The sequence below is a fragment of the Emys orbicularis genome, chromosome 4, assembly GCF_028017835.1.
Source record: "Emys orbicularis isolate rEmyOrb1 chromosome 4, rEmyOrb1.hap1, whole genome shotgun sequence".
Classification (NCBI taxonomy): domain Eukaryota; kingdom Metazoa; phylum Chordata; order Testudines; family Emydidae; genus Emys; species Emys orbicularis.
Genome location: NC_088686.1, coordinates 14,076,379 through 14,100,246, shown reverse-complemented (window position 1 = coordinate 14,100,246; position 23,868 = coordinate 14,076,379). Strand labels below are relative to the sequence as shown.

At 40.3% G+C, this 23,868-nt stretch overlaps 2 protein-coding genes across 2 annotated transcripts in view; one reads left to right on the top strand and one right to left on the bottom strand.

Moving 5' to 3' along the window:
* DHRS7 (dehydrogenase/reductase 7) overlaps positions 1 to 9,474 on the top strand; it is a 34,331-nt gene extending 24,857 nt beyond the window's left edge. The window contains exons 5-7 of the mRNA XM_065403080.1: positions 6,596 to 6,718; positions 8,345 to 8,560; positions 9,240 to 9,474. Coding sequence (XP_065259152.1) covers positions 6,596 to 6,718; positions 8,345 to 8,560; positions 9,240 to 9,278 — 378 coding nt within the window. The 3' untranslated portion in view covers positions 9,279 to 9,474. The remainder of the gene's footprint in view (positions 1 to 6,595; positions 6,719 to 8,344; positions 8,561 to 9,239) is intronic.
* Positions 9,475 to 10,813: 1,339 nt separating this feature from the next.
* Positions 10,814 to 21,878, bottom strand: PCNX4 (pecanex 4). Its single transcript, XM_065403886.1, has 10 exons — positions 21,190 to 21,878; positions 20,331 to 20,510; positions 19,723 to 20,231; positions 18,755 to 18,855; positions 18,485 to 18,607; positions 17,867 to 18,230; positions 13,913 to 14,016; positions 12,252 to 13,303; positions 11,727 to 11,913; positions 10,814 to 11,174 (listed from the first exon to the last, which is right to left on the bottom strand). Exons 1-10 carry the CDS (start codon positions 21,876 to 21,878, stop codon positions 10,923 to 10,925), a joined length of 3,561 nt encoding a protein of 1,186 aa, XP_065259958.1. The 3' UTR covers positions 10,814 to 10,922.
* Positions 21,879 to 23,868: the final 1,990 nt, after the last annotated feature.

The window sequence follows — 23,868 nt, the reverse complement described above, 5'->3', positions numbered from 1 at the left end:
CATCAATGGGACAGACGCAACTAAATGTAGCTCTCCTTAACGTGCATCAAGACCATACCAGGGAACTAGATGTAAATAAGATTGCTGACCGTTTCATCCAGAAAGCTACAGTGAGACATAATGTCTTTAAACTGCGACATTAGTGAAGACAGCTTGTAGGTGATTGCAATGATTTTAATATACTGTAATTCATGATGTAATTATGTAGTTCATAACTTAATTATTAAAATAGTAAAGATACCAACGGTAGACGCATTCAATAACTAGAATATGAAAAGTATTTAAAATATGCTGAAAATAGCCTTCCCCCCCAACACTGGCAGAGTGCCCCCTCTCTCTCTTCTCCCCCCTCCCCCAACAGCATCTCCCTCCCCTTTCAGAAGCACTCACTGGCAAAAACAAAGGTCAGTACCTATGCACAAAATCATAAGTGGTCTAAACATCACAAGAACTTGGGGGGGGGGGGTTTAAATATTTAATTCTTTGCCTTCTGGTTTTGGAGCCTTTAGGATGCCCCCTTTCAAGCTTTTCCTGGCCCTTATGGTTTCAGAGAACTATTTATTTCCCCTTCAGTGAAAGCTGAGTGTCTAATAATCACTTGACTCTAGCAGCTGGGGCTTTAAGGAAGACTCCAAAAACTACGAGACTCAATAAAATCATAGGATTTGGCAATGCTGTATGTCAAGGGGCACAGTGAAATCATCAAAAAACCAGAAACAGTTGCTGTAGGACATACTTTATTACAGCCCTGTTTCCTTGTAAGGCTTTTTTATATTGGTGTAAATATAAGAGTTATGAACAACCTCCATTCCCAAGGTGTTTGTTATTTTGAGGGTCTACTGTAAACTGTGTTCACTTTGGTATGGGGGTTTCCTTATTTATATTTTGAAATAGAAATAATCCCATATGAAACCTACAGCCTTACTAGCTGAAATACGCATCTCTGAAGGAGAAAGCCATGAGTGGTAATGGGAACTCCTTGTGAAGAAGGGAATTGAAATTCATGTTCATGGGTTGGAATAACTGAGGGAATTCTGGGCCCAGTCCTTTGAATTTTGAGCACTTTCATGACTTTCAAAGAATCAGTGGCTCATGGCCCCTTGTGAAGTACCTGGTATCTTTCAGCATCCTGCCCTTTATTCTCACCATTTATTGCAACAAATTGGGGATGTGTATGTTTATCTTCACCAGTGCAGAAGGCTCTCAGAGCAATAGACCAGGAAACAAAATGGCTGTAAGGGTTGCATATGAATTTGTATAAATTTATGGGGTTAGATATGATCTGCCTTCAAGATTGTTCTGTGAAGGGCTAGGGAGGGATAGCTCAGTGGTTTGAGCATTGGCCTGCTAAACTCAGGGTTGTGAGTTCAATCCTTGAGGGGGCCAGTTAGGAATCTGGGGCAAAATCAGTACTTGGTTTGCTAGTGAAGGCAGGTGGCTGGATTTGACCTTTCAGGGTTCCTTCCAGCTCTATGAGATAGGTATATCTCCATATATTTTTATTTTGCTAAAGTGTGATTTGTTTTCAGCTTAAACTGCAGTGACTGTTCCAGTCAGTGACTTTGTAAAATGGCACCTTCTTACTCAACACCTGCCTTGAAGGTGCACACAGCAGATATTTGCTTAGTTTACTGAAACAACATTTTGTAAAGCAAAGGGCTGGCATAATAAGCCAGGCAATAAGATATGAAAGAATGAGCCCAATTCTGTTGAGGAGGCACAAGACAGTTGTCAGCTGTTACTGAAAACTCTGACTGCTGAAATCATAGGTGGCGGTTTGAGCTCTCCCTTAAAAAGTCAGCTTTTGACTTCTACACTAGGGTGACCAGATGTCCCGATTTTATAGGGACAGTCCCGATTTTTGGGTCTTTTTCTTACATAGGATCCTATTACCCCCCACCCCCGTCCCGATTTTTCACACTTGCTGTCTGGTCACCCTATTCTACACTGAGAACTGATCTGGAAGTCATTGAGAGAAAAGGCATGTAAATGTGAACACCCTCCCCCAGGGTCACTTCTGTAGTCTTGTTTCTGACTGCAAACTCAATTCTGAATGCTTTTTTGTCTAAACACAATTCACCCATTGTACATCACCATGTGCACACACAAGGCTCTGTAAATCCCTAGATGTAGAGCACTTTGCTAAGTGGTGTTAAGGGTGGGCTATTTATTTAAAAAAAAAAAAAAAAAAGCCCCAGGACACAAAGTTAATCTTCTCTTAATCTAACATTTGAAAGTATGGAAATGAACAATTAAACCACTCCAACAGCCTTAATGTATAGCAAAACAAGCCTCAAATCACCTTTCTTCTGTTTTTTTTTTTTTTTCACAGCTAGTGCTTGGTTCTACAAACTGCTATTCACATAGCTTCCTACAGGGTTGCAAAGCAGAGGGCAAGTATCAGGGGGTAGCCATGTTAGTCTGTATCTACAAAAACAACAAGGAGTCTGGTGGTACCTTAAAGACTAACAGATCCGTAGAAGTGAGGTTTTTACTCACGAAAGCTTATGCCCAAATAAATCTGTTAGTCTTTAAGGTGTCACCAGACTCCTTGTTATTAAAGCAGAGGGCTTGATCCTACAAGTAGTGTGTGTGGGGTTGTTTTTTTAAACCAAAGGCTTAAGAAATTCAGGATAGGGTAGTGGATATCTTCTTGTAAGAGTCAGTACATTGACTCTTTGACCACCCCACTATCATCCTCATTTTGTCACATCACAGACCTTTTAAGAAGTCTGCATTCTTTAAAAGCACAAACCTTCAGCATGAAGATACTGTATTTGTAAAGACTTGTATCTATAGTGCTAGTTACTGTGATGGCAGAGGAGCACCCTTACCTTAGGTTTTGAAGTGGCTTTAATTCCATGATCTGGGTCTAGGAAGTTTGTCTAAATGTAATTGTTTTTTATTTGTTGATTCTTAATTGGTGACACAGCGAGTCTTAATGAAGCATGCAGAATGATGGACTTCAGTATGCTCTTCATACAAATTCCTAATTTGATAATTGGTAGCACATGGTGGCTCAATGGGGCAATGGCAGCCTTCAGTATTCATCCTAATTAGGAATTTGTAGTATTGGTGCCACATGGAGTTGCACTGAAGAATGATCTATGATGTCTTAGCTTGCTGCCTAATCAAAAATTTCTAAAATAGGTGTCTTTGCTAGACATAAAGGCTGCTAGTTCTTGCACAATAGCAGTGCAATTAGGAGCAGAACATCTTAATGTTTGTGGTCATTGAGTTGAAAGTGCGTATGGATGGATAACACTTTCTGTTCTAACACTGTCCCCTCCCCAAATGCACTCCAGCGAGGGTGTCACCAGGGCCAGAGTTAGGGTTGCTGTGTGGCCTAACTGTATTTCCGTACTTTCAAATGTTGGGCTTTCTTTGAAGCCTATCCTAATATCTATCTTTTTGACAGTGCTTGTCTCTTAATAGCAATAATATTATAAAATCACTGATCTGTGCTCTCAGACACTGAACCCACCCCATCCCAACAAACAAAGAAAATAACCATAGCAGTGAGTCTGGGATTCTGTGCCAGGGTTTTTTTATGCAGTGTACGCATTAGGCACGGTGTAGACAAAGACTGTAGTTAAAAATTCTGTTATGAGCCAGAATAGACTCCAGCTCACTTCCTGAAGCTGTTGGCTCTGCAGAGCCAACAGGAAAAAGGGGACAAAATGTTTAATTACATAAATGTGACTTGGAATACTTAAGTGGCAGTTCTGAGTAAGAATCTGCCTTTTTTACATGGTTGCTCTTCATAGTAGAACAGCATTTCGAACAGCGTTAAGGGGGAGAACCTAACTGATGTGGAAGAAAAAATTGTGTTACTTGAGGACAGTCACCTATGTAATCCTCTGTGTACAGCATCTCTCTTATTGGACACACCTACACTTTCACTTTAGTTAAGAAGCTTCTTGATGCAGTTAAGTAGAAGGAGCTGGTTACTTATCTCTTTGTTATGATTTCTAAGCTAGGAGTCTCTCAATGCAGTGATCTAATAATAAACGTGCAGTATGTTGTGGGATGTTATTTTGGCCTGTTTACTCCCTACACTGGAACTGCAGGATACTTCTCCCAGGAGGGTTTATTCCTGATTCTGTTTACCAGACCATAAATCAACTAATGTTCAACCATGAACTCCATGCAAAACATGTCTTTGAATCACATGTTCCCCAAAGCAGCTACTGTACAAATGTTAATAGCTACAGAGCCTAGGAAGGACTGCACTCTTACACCTTAAAGATAAATGGGGTGTGTCTACACTGCACATGGGAGGTGTGATTGGAGCAAGCATAGACCTACCCAAGCTAGTTTAGCTCAAAGCTAGCTCAGGTAGCAGTGAAGTTTTGGCAGTACAGTTACACCCCATATTCTTCATAGAAATATTATCTTAGTTGTGCCATATTCTATGTCTTATGCAAGATGGGTCATGTGAGGTATCAGTGAAAAGGTTATGATTTACTGAATGTATTTATCTCATTTGTATGCATGTATCATTTCTGTATCTAAAGTTAGGAATATGGTCTATGTGCTTGGGAAACGCCCACCAGAAAGTAAGTAATCAGCCTTAATGAGCCATTAGGAAAAGACAATGAGTGTTTAAAGATGTAGGACCCCCCCCACACACACACACCCCTTCTAGGAATTCCTTCCTGTGGACCTTGCAAATAAACATTGTCTCATAGTTGCCCTGACTCTGCAAGGTCATGTGCTAATGTTATGGGGTACAAAATACCACCTTGGACACTGCTGGTACTTATGTAAATTCTATTTAAGGCTGGGAAGCAAGGCAATCCAGACTCTCCTCCATTGCCTGCCCAGGAAGGAAGACTGCTAAGAACACCTGAAGGGAAAGGCAGGGTTGAGATGGGGTCCAGTCTGTAAAAAGAAATAACTGAAACTCTAAGCTCCGGAAACTCTGCAACTTGCTGTGACAAGATGGCTGATGTTCGTAGGGTGGGTCCTGTGCTTTTCTGGGGGAGGGGGGGGTTAAGATGCCACCCTTTGCCCCTGCCTGGGAAGGTGGTAGAGGAGGGAAGCGGGGAAGGGGTCTGGGTTTGCTCCTCGCTCTGAGTCCCAGCCCCTCTCAACCCCTGTGGCTTTCTTATCTTCTTCCCCCTTGGGTGGGGTTACCCTCGGTCCTTAGATGCTGGGGGAGGGAGTCTCCCTGCCCTGTCTCCCTTACTTCAGTTCTCTGGTCTTTCAGCTCTCACAACATATCTCCAAGCTCCAGTCCTCTTTCTTTCCTCCTCTTCCCAACTGCCTGAACCAATTAACCTGTAGCAACCCTCCCTAGTCTACAGGGAACCATGCCTTAATTAGCCTAGGGCTTATATATTTCCACTCTACCACTGCTCCCTGGCCCTCCTGTATCACATTGCCTAAAACAACATTTAGGGTGAGAAATTACACTCAAGAAACTGGTTACAAAATATATTAAGCTTAGTTTGTGTGTTTTGTTTTATTTGCTCAGTAATCTGCTTTGTTCTGTTTGCTATCCCTTATAATCACTTAAAATTTACCTTTTGTAGTTAATAAACTTATTTCTTGTTCATAACATAACCCAGTTTATGCAATTCATATCTGGGAGGGAAGAAGCTGTGCATCTCTCTTTCCACATTGAGGGAGAGGGTGATTTTTATGAGCTTGCACTGTGCAGATTTTTCTATACAGTGCAAGACAATATTATTTTGGGTTTACTCCCAAAGGGGGATGTGCACGTGAGTGCTGGGTGAATCCCCAAGCTGATTCCTCTCCCACACAGCTGATCTCGGGCTCTGTGTCTATTTTCAGCTGGGTGTCCCTACCAATGTGTGCTGGAGAAGGCTTGAGGGCCTAGGACAGGGTGAGGAAACCCAGGCTGGTGGAATGGGCAGAACCAGTGGGACACCAGCACATCAAGTGGCATCCCAGATGGGGGGGTCCAACCTGTCACACCCTCCTTCATGTGACACACAATCCTTGTCCCTTACTTAAAGAATCATTTTTATCATGTTTTACTCTCTGCATGAGGAGTTGGGAGAAGCGATAGGCATTTGATTGCAATGGTCTATTCCTTTCCATGCTCCTGCCGTTCTTATTCCTGCACAACTCCCTTTGACAAAACACCAGGGGCCTTGATTCTCTGAGGGGCTGAGCACTATGCAGTGCCATTAATGTCACTTGGTGCTAGAGATGCTCAGTACCTCTAAAATTTAGGCCCCATAATACTTTGTTGGTGGGTGTTGTGCAGACCTGAGAACTGCAAGAGTGGGGAAAGCTTCTGGTATAGAGACCCTTGTGCTTCTGAGAGCTGATGGAAAGAGGCATCAGTGACTGCAGACAATCTCTTACTATCCAGGCCCTTTAGCTGTAGACTGAACTAGGAGTAAGCATTCAAAGTGGTCACTCAACATGAAAGATTGAAGACTGGTGGTGGTGATCGCATTTAGTACAATACCTGGAACTTCTACAGCAGAGTTAGAGTTTAATACTTATTAAATAAGTTAAACCTCACAATACCACAGTGAACTACATAAACATTATCCTCATTCTGTGACTAGGGAAACTGAAGCATGGGGCAATAACAACATAACTTCCTTTTTTCTAGGGTTTCTTTAATTCTCTTCGGCCTGAACTTGGTGAATACCCGGAGATAATCATTACCACCATCTGTCCAGGACCTGTCCAATCCAAAATTATACACAATGTCTTTACTGAAGACCTCTCAAAGGTAAGGAGCAGATATTTCCCTGCTGAAACTCTGCTACAGTAGAAGCTAATTCTGTTACAAGCACAGTAAAACTTTAATTATATTTTCCAATGTAGAACTGAGCTCCTCCGTGTTAGCAAACACTAAGCTTACAGCAGTAAGGAGATGAATACCCTACAGTGTAATAAAGGAACATTATATAGGCCCAGATTTTTAAAGGTATTTAGGCATTGTGGTGCTCAGTGTTGCAATGCCTAACTGATTTAGAAGTCTAAAATCTCATTTTTCAGAAGTGATTTAGGCACATAAATCAGTTAGTCATTGCAACACTGAGCACCACCATGTCTAAATACCTTTAAAAATCTGGGCCTTCGTCCCTAACTTCATATAGAATCACATCCTTACTCACCTTTGCAAATGGTGTACCTTCCCTTTCCTACGTGCACAGGTGTGTTAATCCCTTTGTAGGTGATTGATTTGGTGTACATCCTCCCATTCCAGGCAACCTGGAACCTGCCACTATGCAGCCAACTCCCTGTACAGTCAGCTTTTACTCACAGAATCACCCTGCTCTGCTGCATAGAAGCCATTTTGCAGCTGCAAGGAAAGGGTCTGGATTAGTCCCACAGAACTTTGAAATGCAGAATACATTAGCTGCCATCTAGGCAACTTCTGTCTGCTCAACTCACAAAGTTCCCTATTCTGTTGACTCGATGGTGCAATCATTGGCAAAGCTCCTACTGTTGTCAGCTTCAAGGCATGCATTCTTGGAAAGCCAAGGAAAATCTCTCAAGTTCCAAAACTGTTTCAGCTAAACTATCCTGCAAAAAACCCCTAGTAATTGAAATTGGTGAACAATTTTTTTGGGGGGGAGGGAGGGTGTCTACAAACTACCCAGCAAACATAATACCTAGGATAATTCCATGCCATGTGGGGAACAGGCCACCTGTCCTGTACATTCGAGCCAGGTTCTGGTAGGTGCTTGTGTAACTGTACTTTCACAAAAAATAAAACATTGTGTCTAAAGTTATCTATTCTATTAAAACCCCGCTGAGAGCAAAACACTGGAGATCAGCATCTTCGTTTGATTCTTTAAAAATAAAAAATTTCTCAGGCTCCTGGGGATAAGAAGTCTGGTCCTGCCTCTTTCCACAACCAATCAATCAGGGAGTGTTTTCCTTAGCAGCCTACCCAGTAGCCTGCGTAGAGCTGCCGTAGCCTTTGGAGGAAAATGACTTCTCCTTAGCACACACATCTAGTTGCTTGGGTGGGCTTTGGGCCCAGGTGTATTATATAGGCTTCATTTACCCCAAGTCCTACACTGTTCATATAAAATAAATAGAGACCAGTCCTCTGGCCAGCCTACTTTGCCAGAGGCCATAAGAGACCTGTATTTTATTATTCTTAGGGATACATATGCAATGAGCTGTGATCCATTTAAAAACAAAGTATAACTCCCCCTTAAGGATGCAGCATAAATGAGGGAAGAAGGGAGAACGGCATTGAGGCAGACATTTTGTTTTGAATTATGTATGCTCTAAATGCTCTGATGATGGGTACACAGGAAATCCAAAGATGGGGGAATGAAGTAATTTTTCTCTAGGCAAAAGTTCTGTAGCATTTCGTCATTCCTCTTTTTTTCCCCAGTCACTAGATAACACCGGTGATCAGTCACACAAAATGCCAACTGATCGCTGCGTTCGGCTTACATTGGTCAGCATGGTAAATGATCTGAAAGAAGCCTGGATCAGTGATCACCCATATCTAGCAGTCTGCTACCTTTGGCAATATGCACCCACCTGGGCATGGTGGCTTATGAACAAGATGGGCAAAATAAGAATACAAAACTTCAAGAGTGGAGTGGTAAGCCATACCTAACAGGGTGTTTCTGTATATCCTTTCATCTCTTAGTAGAGAGACTTTAGTTCTCAATGTAGGCTGCATTCTGGGTCTGCTGTTCATCTTCCTCCCTGCTTGGTACCACATTTGGACACTACACAAGCATATACAGCTCCATGGGTTATTGCTGTTCAAGCAGAACAGTGAAGTGAGTAAGCTTATGACAAAACATTTCACCTCAAATATATCTAGTCTGCAGTGCACAAATGTAGGTTCAGAGCTGGATACTGAGCAGCTGCTATAGACCTGGCCTGCACTATGCTCTGTCACTACTATAATATTTAAAGTGACTTGAGCAATATATTTGGAATTCAGACAGGCTGAGAATCTCTCACTTCCTTGCAAGTATTGCTTATGTCACATACTTAAAGCTGTGTCTGAGACAAAAGCCTCATTTTAGGTAGAAAAACCTATATTATGCAAAAGGTTAAGCACTCTAAAATCAAGCAGCAAAAGTTTCATGTGCACACTTAAAGCTGTCCTCCTGCACAACAGTATGTGATCAGATGCTGACAATACAAATACAAGTAGAATGAGATTATTTTTTTTTAACTCCATCTTGTGTGAAGGATTTCCAAATCTAAATGAAATAGAAAATGGAGGAAAACATTGCTTAAAAGGTGTTGTGTTCTCATTATTACAGGATGCTGATATCTCCTACTCTCAAAAGAAGAAAGCTTGAAGAGAAACCTGCACAAAACCCCACTAAAGCAAAGTAGTAGCTGTAGCAGGAGGCGTGTTCTGTCCTCTATTAATCTTTGCAAGTTAAGGCCTTTATTTTTTTAATTCCTTACTTTTTTGCTATCATGTAACCTGACAAATGCAACTTAATGTGATTGTAAGAACATTTTTTGAATAAAAGCATGTCTCTAAACATATCTGCTTTACTGTTGCAGGGCCTTCTATAAATTCATTCTTTAGGTTTATAAAAACAATGGTAGGAGGACAGGAACCCTATCGTGATCTTTCTGCTGCCATGAGTTTACCCTGTATTTGGAGGGTAGCTACGAATCATAAACTACTTGATCCTATTTCCACCATTCTCACACCTTACAGACCCCACCCACCAGCCCAGATTCTTCCCTTCCTGGAGCCTGAAAGCCCCATGTCCCATAAGCTGGTTGCACCCTAGGCTGACATTCAGGACCAATATCAACCAAGCCTATGAAGGGGGAAAAGAGTGTTTATTGCTTGTGAGGGCTACTCTAGAAGGGCAGCACTGGGGCTGGATAACTTGTGCACACATCTGATCAGTTTGGATGGGAGGGGATGCAGCAGGCTTGTGGCTTTCCCCTTAGCCCTGCATTGGTTAGGGGAAGGCACTTCCCCTCTCTACATAGGGGAGAAGTAATTGTCAACTGAGCCCTCTCTCCTTTTAGTAGAGTTCTGCTCAGGTAGTCAGGGTCAATAGTTCTAAATGTCTCAGCTGTCTTGGACACCAAGTCAGCAAGGACTCTACCTCCTGCTAGAAGATCTCCTTCCTATTAGTACATAGGAAAGTGGAGGAGTCTGACTGCCCTGCTGAAGGGCTTGGGCAGTCAAACAGGTTCAAGTGTAATAGCTTTACACACCTAGATTGTCCAGCTGAAGTCCAGTGCCCTGTTGCCCTCCATGGGGCAAAAGCTGGGGGTGGAATTGGGAGGGAACTGCAGGAAGACTGCAAGGGGGAGCCCACCTGCATCCTGAACTACCCCCCTGCCTACATACAGCCTCTATAATGGTTTGTTTACACTGGAGGAGGGGAAAGCCTGTAGTAGCTAGTGTGCACTTCTATAGAAACACTCCAAGGCTTCCTTTGTGAAAGGGCAGCTGGTAATACACATTAAATATAATGTATAACTTCAAATAATTTTAACAAGTTCTAAAAAAATCAAAATACATCAATATATAAAATGATCAGAATAAAAATTTCATATAAATATTCATATGTACACTTTGGTTACCAACTCTACAGTTCACTATACTACAATGAGCTGTAACCTGCCTACGAATGCAAGTCACCTGTCAAGCTATTTAAAAAAAAAAAGCACCAACAACAGTTAGTGGCCAGAGCTAAGTCTCTCTTCTCTGAAGTGGAAATCAAGACGTGTGGCAGCCACACAGGGAAAGGGGTTTGGGTAGTTCCAGCAGTGAAAAAACAGCTTCTAAAGTTCTTGCCTCCAGCTAGCACCTTTTCTGTGCAAATTAGGTTTCCTTGGTTTGGCAACTGCCATCCAATGCCACTCAATAAAATCTTCATATTTCTAGTTATACAAATGCAGCATTAGTGCTTTGTTTCCTACTTACAGATAGGAAATACAAAAAAAACACCTTACAAATCAACAGCCTACAACAAAGGCACATGGAGAGATGCAGATGAATAAACAGGGTAGCCAAGCGGTGGGTCTGCTGCTTGCACAGTAAGGTTTCTCAGAAGGACTGGGTGAGCTTGTATACTGTAGCGTTCTTCATCATCATTGGTAGCATACAGCAGCTCCCATGAAAGATTTGCCCATTGACCTCGGACAGCTTCATTGTTGAGCTTCCCAACCTGCACTAACAATTCCTGAAGGGTAAGCACTCTGCCGGTGTAAACTCCCTTTGAAAGAAAAAACATTTAATTTTCAGTACACTATCTAATAGAATCAGACAAAGATAAATGTTTCAGTTACAGAGCAGAAAGGGAATAGTTAGCATCATTCTGGGTACTGTCTTTTTAAAACTGCCTCTTCCATAATTTCAACAGGTGAAACTGTGGAGACTGCAATTTAACAAGTGAGACTTTCAACACTGCAGTTCCTTGAACCAAATAATGTCACATGCACTGGTCCCTTCCCAATATTTAGTGTAAGATGAAAGGCGTATAGGCCTCTAGACTATGCTGTTGCATATAATTAACTAGAACTGTTGAATCTTTAATGGCTGAATGCTTGAATATCCCATGTCATAGTTAACAAATGCTGCTGCGTTTGCAGAACAGCTGTCTAGCAATTTCCAGCAGTACTAATGCCAAATTTTGTCAAGCATTCACTTGTTCTTTGGATGTAAAGTTCTCTGTAAAGGCTTGGAAGTAAGACACACATTAAAATAATGAGCAGTGGAAAAAAATACATTAATGTTGCTTGCTAGCATTTTTTTCCCCTCCCCTTACCATGTTAGGATCATGTCCCAAAGAAAAAAGATACGGCTTTTCCTGTAAAACTGCTTGTTGCCACTCAATATCTGATACTAAACCAATGTACCAGTCACTTTCATATTCTTCCAGATAGTTAATCAGCTCTTTGAAGTTCTCTACTGGACCCAGGCTTGCTTTGTCAACCATGAGCTTAAACGTATATCTGAAAGATGCATAACAGAATGCCTAGAGTAAGTATACACTTCAGAGAGAGGGACAAAGCAGTTATCAAAAGCAATGTAGCTATGATAACCTACTTACAGGTTGTTATAGTTGTTTCAGTTAGCTCAAACATTGGCACTATGGATTGATCATGGAAAATGCAAAATATTTAATTTCAGAACTAATTTGCTATACTATTTGGCAATGAATATGGTGACTTACTGTCATTTAGATAGCAAATATCTCTTCACTACATATAGTTTAAAGCCAACTCTGAAAGCACAAATGCTCTCTTCCGACAGCGTTATGCTATGTTTTATAATACGCATGGCTTTTTACCTGAATGCTTTCAGTGCTAGTTGGAACAGCTCTGGTTTTCCAGTTAGCCAATCCAAACCAACACACCAGGGAATGCCACCAGTGTACGCTCTAAATACATGACTAGGAGCAGGAACTGTATTGTCTAGTCCAAACAAACCAAAACAACAAGACAATACACCATGGACGTACAACTCTTTCAAAGCTTTGTCTTTAGTAATGTCTTCAAGTAAATTGGAAGGTTTTTCTTTCAAATGAAAAAAATCCAGTTGACTCAAAACAAAATGGTACCAGGCTTCTGGAAACCTCTGCCTCATCTCATTGAGTTTGGAAGTAGGTATGGGTGCAGTTCTCCACTCTTCAGGTATGCTTAGCAACTCAGAGTAGGAGCAGCTAAATTCAACTAAAGGTAAGCTTACAACTTCCTGCTTCTTTCCTTTGTCTACAGCAGGGAGTCCAAGCACAACAGCTTTGTAGAGTTTATCTTCAGGTGCTGTCTCTTGCAGAGCACCAACTGCACTCTCCATTTCTACTGATCCTGGAACAGACAAAAGTGTTCTTGGTGCAGCTTCCAATGGCTTGGTTTCTTTTCTTTCTCTTGTTCTGCTGGGGTCAAGATCAAAAAGATCACTATCATCGGTCCAATCCGCAATTGTATCTACACTAAAGCTATCTTCATCCTTTATGGGCCTGGGTTTTTCTACTGCATTGTCAAATGCTTTGGGCTGGGTTAATGGAAATGACCCTTCTTTGTTCTTGGTTGTTTTGTCCAGCTTCTCGCACATTTTTGATTTTTTATAGCAATACTGGACAAGTATCCATACAAGCACTTTAAGGAAATCATCTTTCAGTTGCTTTAAGTTCTCATGTGAATCAATGATTCCAGACAAGACATTCCTGGCATCAGAATACAGTCTCACAGGTAGGGCAGTACAAGGGGTTAAAATGTTTCCAAAATGATGATTGAGAGAGAAAGTCTCTGCATGCTCCTGGTGTTCAAAGGCCATTTCAAAAACTTCATCCACTCTGTGTGCTTCAGCAGTGTGGCAGGAAGTTTCCTGCAATTCTAGCCCCTATAGCACAAATGGAAACAAGTCATCTTTGCTCTTTGGCCGAATAAGCAATGCTAACAAATGCTATTTTCTTGTATTAAAAATTATTCCCAGCAATTGAAGACACACTTCCATTTCTAATATTTCTGGCACCAATGAAGCTAAGATTTTTTTTTTTTATATAGCACCCATCGTACAATCTAAGATTGACTACAGACGTTAAATACAGACAGGATAAATCTGAATTTTCTTTAGAACCTTGCATTTTATTTGCCATGTTACCTTTGCCCCTTACAGATCAACCGTATACGGTTGTTTTTACAAAAAATGTCTTGAGCCACAGGACGAGTGACACAGTACTTCTGTACTTGCTAATCTAGTAGTCCCCCCCCCCCCCCAACTTCTTCTATGTCATAACTTGCTTATGTGCTTCAGATTGTTTCAAATGTATTATTACGGACTTAATGGTGCAACACAAAAGATCCTATCAGTTGCAAAACTAAATTAGCTACACACCCAGAATATATAAACCTTATGTAATGTGTTATTTGTGCTATTACAGGAAGTTACACAAAAACAAATGTGTGTGTTTCCAAAACATGACTAGGTAAGTTTTCAGTAAATATTCACCTTAATATTAACACAGCAGTATGTGAAGCCTCTTTCTAGTACTAATATCCAAATCAGTCTGTCCTGAAAACGGCACAAGTAGTGTGATCCAGGTAAAGACAGACCTAAAAAAGATGCAGAAAAAGTTAACGTTTACTGTTGGATTCTGTTGATTAAGGTTTCTTCTGTACATTGAGGAAACCATTGCAAAGACGCTCTTGTATGAAATAGTTTGTGGCCTGTGATGTCCTTGCAACAGCCGAGCACATTTACACAGCAACAATGATCCTGCCAGAACCAGTTTGGGTTGGCCAAGCACAGCACAGGTGTTGCTTCAGTGAATTCCTGGCTTCTTGATGTACATATCCCATAGTGCCCGCAACCGTTACTAGCTGGAGCTTTGGGGCAATTTGCCAGTATGAGGCATTGCCTTGTGGAATGGGGTTAGAATGGCCAGCAGAACTAGGGCAGCTGCAATGCTTGTGGTTTCCTCTTGCAATATGAAGAAACTACCGTAGACTACACTGGTTGAGCTGGAGACCTATTCCTCGATGTTACAACCAGAACTTGTAAAACATCTTGAAATATTTGGTGAATTTGTGTACACAGAGAGCTTTCCAAGCACTGCTTTTTGCCATACTTTCTTCGGTATAGATTGAGCCTTTGTGCATTAGCGTCCACAACTTTAGTTAGATTATGGACTGCTGCTTATATTAAACTACCTTGTGTCAGGTCAAGAATAGAAACCAAAGCAAGTAAGGTGCAAATCTGGATCCAAATACTGTGTCCAGAACAATGACTACAGTACATTCTGAAACACTTAGGTAGTGTAAATAGAAATGATGAGGCAAGCTGGGAAAACTTAGTGGAAACCAAGTTAATTTTCTTGCCTACAGGGTTACGTATATACATAAGCTGTATAATACTACTACAATGCACGTCTATAGAACCGTTCAGCAGAGCATCTCAAAGTGCTTTCCAAACATTAATTCAGCTTCATGACAACCTTATGAGATGTTAACCTCTTTACAACAGGCAAATGAAGTAAGTGGCTTGGTCCAGGATCACACAGTTGAGTCTCGGGCACAGCAAGAAACAGAACTGTGGGGCATGAAGACAGAGGGAGCCACAGATAAAATAAGTGAGAAACAGCAAAGGAGTGCAAGGTACTTAAAATACTCCAAAAGGAAGGTGGGAATGAGATGAGAGAGAAATACAGGAAAGGGGGCAGACTTCTTAAAATATAGGATCATGTTTCTTCTATTACTCCCTGTATCAGCAAGGCTGATGATCCTGAAGATTAGACAGAGGAAGGCATGCCTTTCAACTTTTTTCATTAATTCACAATGTTTTTTTGCAGCAGCAATGAGCTCTGGAAGGAGTCATAGCCAACATTTCTCAGCCAATAGAAAGCTCCTATGATTTCTTGCTTTTGTGCAAAATCAATGTGTACACAAAAGGGAATTCAGAGACTCCCCCAGCAGCAGAGGGTCAGGCTGCAGGGAAGAGGAGGAGGAAGAAACAAAATTGTGTAATTCAAGGAGCACTGTTCAACAGAATAACTAAACATTTAAAAGAGTTCTTTTTGGCAGTCCTTCCCCGCATAGCACACCCACGGATATCAACTGGAGTTCCACACGTGTATGACTGCGGAATATACCCAATTAAAAATGTTAAAAAAGAACAGTCTTCCAGCCAACAGACCCTATATTAGCCCTCATCGCTATGAGTCTCTAATCACTGTCGTACATCATATTTTTGTTAGCGGAAAGTGAAGAAGAGAACTATAACCGAATAAGACTTCATACATGGGCTCCCAATTTCTAAATTAATAAACCTGCATCCAAGAACCATTAAGACATGCTTTTGTAATACACCACCTCCATAGTTGATCATTACTTACTCAGTTGGAAGGGAAAAACTTCTGCAAGACAATTGCATTTTTGTCTAAATTACCTGATTCGTAAGAGAGTTTGGGAATGCGTAAGTCATCCTTTATCTATTTAAGACTTTTCTAAAGTGCCTGTCACCACAGTCCCCAAACACTGATTTATTATAGTTTTAATAACAATAAGCTGTGCTTCTATGGCATTTTTATTTAAGGATCTCAAAATGCTTTATAAATATCAATTAAACCTCAATCCACCTGTGAGGTATTATCATGCCTGCTTTACAGCTGCTTAAGCAGATGTTAAGGCCTATATTTTGCAAGTGTACCCATTTTTGGATGTCCCACATGAAACTCTAACAGACTAATTTTCAGAGGTACTAAGCACCCACAGCTCCAATGGAATTTGCTGTTCCTCAGCACCACTAGGAAGAAAAATCAGGCCCTAGATATCAAATTGGGAACCACAAAAAAACCTGAGGAAACCAAAATTAGTAGGCATTTGAAAATTAAGACATAAATGACTTGCACATGTCAAGTTAGTGGCAATGCTAGCACTTAAAAGTCCTGAAATCAAGCTCACTGCTTTAGCCAGTAGATTGCTCTCCCTCCCACAGAAACATCACATTGCTTTCCTCTACTCTCTGTTTAGATCTAAGAGGATGATGGTAAACTTGCTATCTAACTGATTTCCTTAATTCAGGCCTTAGATTACAGTCAGCTGTCACTTCTCCAACACATCTGTGATATTCCAAAACAGGACAATGCTTGTTTGCTGCCAGTACATTGCTCATTTGCATCCTCACTCACGTTCAAATCATCTTTGACTTGTACAGTGAATTTTAGTTTCAGAATGTTGTAAAATACAAATCAGTAAAACCAGCCATTAGGTTATAGTTAAAATTAAAAATAACCTTATATTCCACTGTGCTAATAAAGTGCACTTTCTTGCTACCATTTTTGCAAAGATTATTTTAAAATTTGGGCTGTCAAAGCTACTAAAAATCCTCTCTGTAGTTTAGACTTTTATTTTAAATTAAAATAGTGGCACATAGAGCATTGTCGCTTCATGTTTAAATGATCTGAGATCCTGACATGATCTCTTGCCTGGAGATATCCATTCAAAGATTATCCCTTTAAAAAGCACGTAATTTTTTCTATTTTTAAAAAAAATATTGAATCTGAGGCATGAGTGCCACAACACTGCACTTTCATAGTAGCAATAAGGAAGATGTTCTCTTATTTACTGGCTGAGTGAACTGGGAGTGGGGATTCTCCTTTTGTGGGGAAGCTTCCAATAATTACTTCAAGTCTCTTCAGCCCTCATACCAAAACCATCGCATAGGGCCGTTGACAAAAGTTTCTGCATTTATCTCTTCCTCCGAGAAAGAGTGAATTAAGTTAGATTCAATTACCTTTGAATGTTAAGATGCCTCCCTTACTAGCCATTAATGTAAGACAGCAAAATTAAATACTAATAACTTATCAGTGGGGCAACATGCTCTTGATTATTCTGGTTATGTGTGCCAAGTGTTTCTCAAAAGAATTTCTTGCAATTTCAGCAATTATGTTTGGCGGAGAACAAAAATCTTGGTTTTTGTTTTCTTTTAGTATCATTACAAATAAATAAATACATGCCACAATCTTTCGTAAAATTGTAAGGCTAGAAGGGACCATTATGATCCTCTAGCCTCATTTCCTACATAACATAGGCCACAGAATTTTACCAAGTGGTTCATAGATTAAGCCCATAGATTTCAGTTAAGCCTAGATAGATCTTTTAGAAAGACATCCTCTCTTGTTCAATATAAGGAATGCCAAGTGCAACATAGTTTTGCCACCACTGTATCATTGTATTAAATCATAGCATTCTCTATTAAGAGAATACAGCAAGGTCAGAAACCACCCATTTTTTTCTTAGCTGAATAAGCCCTGAAACACTGCACTGTAAGTTTTAATCTAGGTAGTAAGCGCATTTATTTAACGTAGAGGTTGCAAATCACAATGTTCTCCAATAGAGGCTACACAGATTAAAGCATTTAACTATATTATCTGCAAATTATTTTATACAGCTACAGTTTACCTACCTAGACTACCAGATGCTAGTGCAGACTGCAGTGCAGCGGCCAGACTCGGAACCACCTGCTGGTAGTACATGGTATCTGAACAAACACATGCTGTTGCACCCACAGGTCCAGGCCAGCTTCGGATAGGTCTAGGAAACCCAATCAAAAATATTGGTAGAGTGAAGAGCGGCAGCATGGGGGAAGAAAGTAGTGCAGAGACAGCTATGAAGGCCAATACAATTGGGAAGAAAACAATGTTGAGTGTTATTAAGGTGGCAGTAGATTTCCGACGTTGCTTTTTCTCTGTCCATGATGTCAAGAGAACAGCTACAGCAAACTGCAGTTTTGAGATCAACTGAAGTAATCGATCCCGAATGACACCAGCCTGTTGAGATACATACAATAATCAAATATTTTTCTTAGGTATCAGGTCACATTCAGCATTGCTAGAGCTCTTTCAGGTTTACATAGTTTTATTTAGTACACTTAACATTAATTATTAAACCAAGAGAAAATCCAGGTCTACAGAGTTTCAGTCTCCATAGCCATAAGCCCTGAGCCCTAATTTTGGAAGAAGTGGGCAAGAAAAGAATAGGATGCAATAGCTAGCTGCTTAATCAAAATTAAAATTAGGTTTACCAGTAAGAGTCTGATTCCTGTATCAAGGCTTCTGTTCCACCACACATCTGTATTAAATAGCAACATCTGCACTATCGATACAATCACCATCTCCAACAGGGCATTCTCTGTATTTTGCCAAACCTAAAACAGAAACTGATTATTTGTTGTACCAAGCATCTGCCCTTTCTCCCTCTTCTTGACCTGGAGTATTTCTTCCAAGTCACTTCTTATTTCTTTTGGAAAAAATTTCTTCGACAAGGTAACAAATCAGAAAAATTTAAAAATTACCATTCTAAAGGTTCTTGTGAATCCAATGCAAATAGATACAGAATGAAGACTTTGTAGGGAACTGTCTAATGAAAGAAATGCTATCATAGCAAATGGAGACACTGCAATTAAAAAAAAAAAAAGAAAACACGAGAGAAACATCAATGTTTTTTCTTTGCAATGTCTACCAAAGTCCATAAATTGGCTCCAGATCCTGCAGTGAGCTCACTGCAGAATGGAAATCTTAGTTTGTGAATGGGAATTGCCACCACTAAACCAGTAATTTTTTTCGTGAACTTCCCTCTCCCCCTCAAAAAAAAAAAAGGTTAAAATTAGGTGGCATTTTAACACAAAGGGCCCATTCCTGCAAGCGCTTACGCCCATGCTTAACTTGTGATCAGTCTCTCTGAAGTTAATGGGAATACTCAAATGAGTGAAACATGTGAATAAGCACTGCAGGATTATGTCCCAAAACTGGTAGATCAACACAAACAAACTCAATCTGGGCCAAATTTTGGTTCCATAGAAGAGAGTGGAAAATGTGCTATCGACTTCAATGGAAGTAGGATTAGACCTTTAATTAGGAAGTTGCAAGGAACAAATATTTTGACTGACTTCCAGGGTCAAAACAGTTTTCTTTTAGAACTATTTTATCAAAGTTACAGCAAAGATTTTCAAAAAAGTGACCAGTGATTTTTGGGTTCCAAATCTACACTCCTTAAAGGGTGCTGGTTTTCAGAAAGCATGGAGCACCCACACTCTGAAAGTCAGTCCCTCAAATTGAGCACCCTAAAATTCATGCACCCTAGATCACTAGTCACTTCTGAAAATCTGAATCCATTAATTGTGCATACAAGGCTAAAAGTAAAACTTCAATGAAAACTTTAAGCCATTTAAATCTTCTTAGCACATACATTTTAACTCACACAGAGAAATGATATTGCCATGTTTTAATCATCTTACACATAGTATATAGAAGGAATTCCTACCTAGTGTTAGTAAAATCCTTCTGACAACACCAACTTTCATAAGCCTTCTTTGCGTCTCCATGAACACAGTCACAGTCCTGACATCCTTTGGATAAAAAGGGTTTCGGAAGATTCCAAACAAGTACACTCCCTGAATCTCTCTAAGAATCCACATAACTATAAGTAATATGATCAGAATGTAACTCACTATAGCCTGGGGACTGGCTTTGGAAAATGCTGAAAAACCAGCAAAGTGATGCAGCAAGCTGGCTTCTATGAGAGCCAATGTCAAGACAGTCAAATAGAAAAAGAATTCCCTCCACACAAAGTGTATCCTAGGACCACTGGACTTAGACTTGTTGGAAGCTAAATGGCTGATCATGGTGTGCTTGAAGGCTAGACCAATCTCACTTAGGTTAAGACTGAGTATGAACCCAAATCCAGTCATGAAGAGGACCACACCAACAGTGCTGGGAATGAAATATGACGCTATAGCTGTTCCAGCAGAAATGAGAAACATTACTAACAACCTGAAAATGAAAAAAAAAAAAAAAAAAAAGATTTGAATGAAAAGAAAATAGGTTATAAACTACAATGTTATATTTGATCATTATGTCAATAAAATTTACCTTGTATTACTTGACATGGGTGAACCTCCTAGGCCAAACTCCAACACTTGTTCCATTCCCCATAGAAAAAGTGCATCAAGTGGGGGCAGAATCCCCAATGCCCATAAAAATGGCAAAAACAGAAATATGATGTGCAAAATCTGGTTTGTCTGTTCTAAAACTGGTATGTTAACAGTAAACCTGGATGAAAAAGGAAATGTATTTGACTCCTATGAAAGGAAGATACTGTATGTATAGATACAGTTCAAGTTTAACACACACGATAAATCCAGAAGTATAAAAGTTATGTATCCCATATTCAAATGTCAGAATACAGTCAGACTTTATTTTTGTGTTTTGGGTTTTTTTTTTAAATATACTTAAATTAATGCCTGGACATTATCAGACTGACAACAACTAGAAGCCCAAAGTTCGAATCCAGATCTAAATGTTTCTGAAGTTCAGTGTTTGGATCTATAATTCCAAATCAGGCCTCTCTCTAATTTAAAAGTACTATATTTTGTATACATTATTTTAAGACATTTAAAAGCTGTAAAAATATATTGCTTGATAACTGATCCTTAAAAGGACAGTGAGGCAAACAGTTACTTCCAATAGTACTGAATTTAAGACTGAGGGTGACCATTTTAACTATGCTAACCTTATAACTTCTCAGTCTCCCACCTAACTTTTCTTGAAAGCTATTAAGTTCTTAATTTTCTATAAAGGCAAAATAAAAGCATTAAGTTCTAGTGTATATTTTTCCAACTGACTGACATCTCTAATAGAAAATCTTTCAGGAAAGTTATTTCATAGCATCTACCAACAAACTGCATACATAAGCCAACATTACAGTTATATAAACATTATAGAAGTTTACCTGTGTGCAAGATCCACTGCAATAAAGACAAAAATATAGAATGGTCTCATCAGAGCAGTAATTTCATAAGTATCCAGTGCTTGAAAAGTAGCTGTCTCTGTAGCTGTGTTTATGATTAAAGAATATTCTCCTATACAAATAGTTACCCATCCAAACACAAAGATCACAACAGTTCCTCCAATGTTACTATACAGCAAGGTTATTCTGTTTGGCAGCAAATACCAAGTTCCCAACCCACACATTACCCCAGCAAGAAAGGAATGAAAAACAGTGTTGACTATATATTTCTTGCCTGGAATAATAAATTTAACTGTCTCTGAACCCACACAGCTGGAAAATTCATACTCATCTTCATCCCTTAGGGTATTCTGAATTTGCATTCTTTCTACTGTCACTGTTTTCTGTCTTGCATACAGATTTGTCATCTGGAGAATAAGTGCTGTAACAAGCATCAGTCCTCCTGAAAGTGCTGCAGTGTAATAGTCTTTCATAATGTCTAACTGATACAAAAGTGTTCCTACTCCTCCCAAAACCCATGGTGTCAGGAAAAGAATGATCTGATTCACATATATGTAAGGAGGCGCACAATAGCCCAATTTAAATCGGGGACCACCCAAAACAGTCTGTGGAAAGCGCTTCAAGAAGAACTCCTGTTTGTAATCATTCAGGAGAGGTACATCTGGACCCATTCTTATTACTCAGGAATCTTGGATGTGTCCCATCTTCCCTGTAGAACAACAGCAGATAAAGAAAAATAAGGTAGTGTTACTAAATGCCACATTCAAAACTTCACAAGTAGGCAATAAAGATAATTGTTTTGTACTGTTTTCATTTGTAAAATCATATGGAATTCTCATGTTGTTAATTTCAGTAGACATCTTCTATCCTATTTGCAGAATACACTGAACTCTAAGGACTATAAGTAAACTGTTAAAATGGGGAAAAAATTACAACATATTTTAAAATACAGAATATACTGACCATTGCAGAACTTATGTGAAGAATTATGGGGCTAATTTAACATGGCCTCTACTCTTTGGAGTTAATAAAATGAATTGTTTACCCTCACGACAGAGCACTTGTCTAGAATTGAAATTTACATCTAGCCCAATTCCAACTTATGATTTAAGCCTCGATCCCCCAAGGACTTCCAACTTGGAGGCCACCCATGTCCAGGAGGAACCCCATCGATTTCAGTGAGGACCCACGTGCGTACAGAGGTTCCACATCGAGTTCCTTGTAAAATTAGGGCTGTCTAGATCGGGGTCGGCAACCTTTGGGAAGTGGTGTGCCAAGTCTTCATTAATTTAAGGTTTCGCTTGCCAGTTTAAGGTTTCGCATGCCAGACCAGCAGTGCAGGCAGCAGATGGAACCCCAGACCGGCAGCGGGCTGAGCCGCTCATCCTGCTGCCGGTCTGGGGTTCTGTCCACCAGACCCTGCCAGCCAGGGTCCCGGCCGCCGGCTCTGCTCAACCCGCTGCCAGCTCGGGTTCCGTCCATCCAGGCCAGCAGCGGGCTGAGGAGGGCCGGCGGCTGGGACCCCAGACCGGCAGAGGGCTGAGACGCTCATCCCGCTGCTGGTCTGGGGTTCCGTAATCCAAGCCGGCAGCGGGCTTAGTGGGGCCGGCAGCCAGGACCCTGGCTGGTAGCAGCGTGCCACTAAAAATCAGCACGCGTGCCGCCTTTGGCACGCATGCCGCAGGTTGCCGACCCCTGGTCTAGATCAAACATATAACATCTTAATTGTAAAATATATATATAAATATATATATTTTTTACAATTAAGATGTTATATATATATATAACATCTTAATTGTAAAAAAAATATATATATATATAGTTAGTGGCATCAAAGCCCTTTTCAGTTACCCTGATACTTAGGAGCCCTACTCATTGACCAGGACCCAGTTGTGCTCAGCACTTCATAAACACAGAACAAAAAGATGGCCCTTGCCCGAAGAGCTTGCAATCAAAGTATAAGATAAGAGACAGATGGGGAAGTACAAGTAAACAATGCGACAAAATTGGTCAGCATGATGGACAGTGGCCTCAGCACACCACTAGCCTAATTGTTTGCCATCCCTACAAAAACATTGACAACAAGAGTTTTAAGGAGTACAATGAGGTAGCTTTGTAGATGTTTATGGGGCGCTCCATGCAACAGAGAGGGACAGCATGGGAGAACGCACAAGGTGCTTGTTTGAAAATTTAATAAGTAGACAATGAATGCTATTGGCTGACATACCCACTTCCCCATCTGCAATGCGGGAGAAAAAAATTGAAGACCTAATTGTAACAGGCACAACATGTATTCAGCATATGCTTGTTAATTATATGAATGAGCAAGTCCAGCAAACCATTTACAGGGTTGTTGCTTCCATTTGGATTTTTTCAGGGCCAACTGTGAATGTAAGTAGACATCCAAAAGGAATTATTACTCAAGGGGTAGGGAAACTTAATGGAGAGTATCTTTGTACTCTACAAACGTAATGATATAAATGTATGTTTTGCTCTCTTACTGATCACAGAAGCAAGGATCTAGAGGCAACAGACAGGAGTACTCAGTCTGAGGGCCTGGATAGAGAACAGGACTCAGAAAAATCTACTGTGTAGCGACTCACTAGTTTTGTTTTAAATAAGGTACCTGTGGGTGTAGCTAGACGATTTAATGCAGAAAGT

Excerpts from the sequence above, each read along its gene's own strand:
- PCNX4 (XM_065403886.1), bottom strand. The coding sequence starts at position 21,878 with ATGGGTCCAGATGTACCTCTCCTGAATGATTACAAACAGGAGTTCTTC. Across the intron at positions 18,608-18,754 it reads TCACAAGAACCTTTAGAATG|GTTTGGCAAAATACAGAGAA; the intron begins GTAATTTTTAAA and ends TTTCTGTTTTAG. Across the intron at positions 13,304-13,912 it reads ACTGCTGTGTTAATATTAAG|GGGCTAGAATTGCAGGAAAC; the intron begins GTGAATATTTAC and ends TTTGTGCTATAG.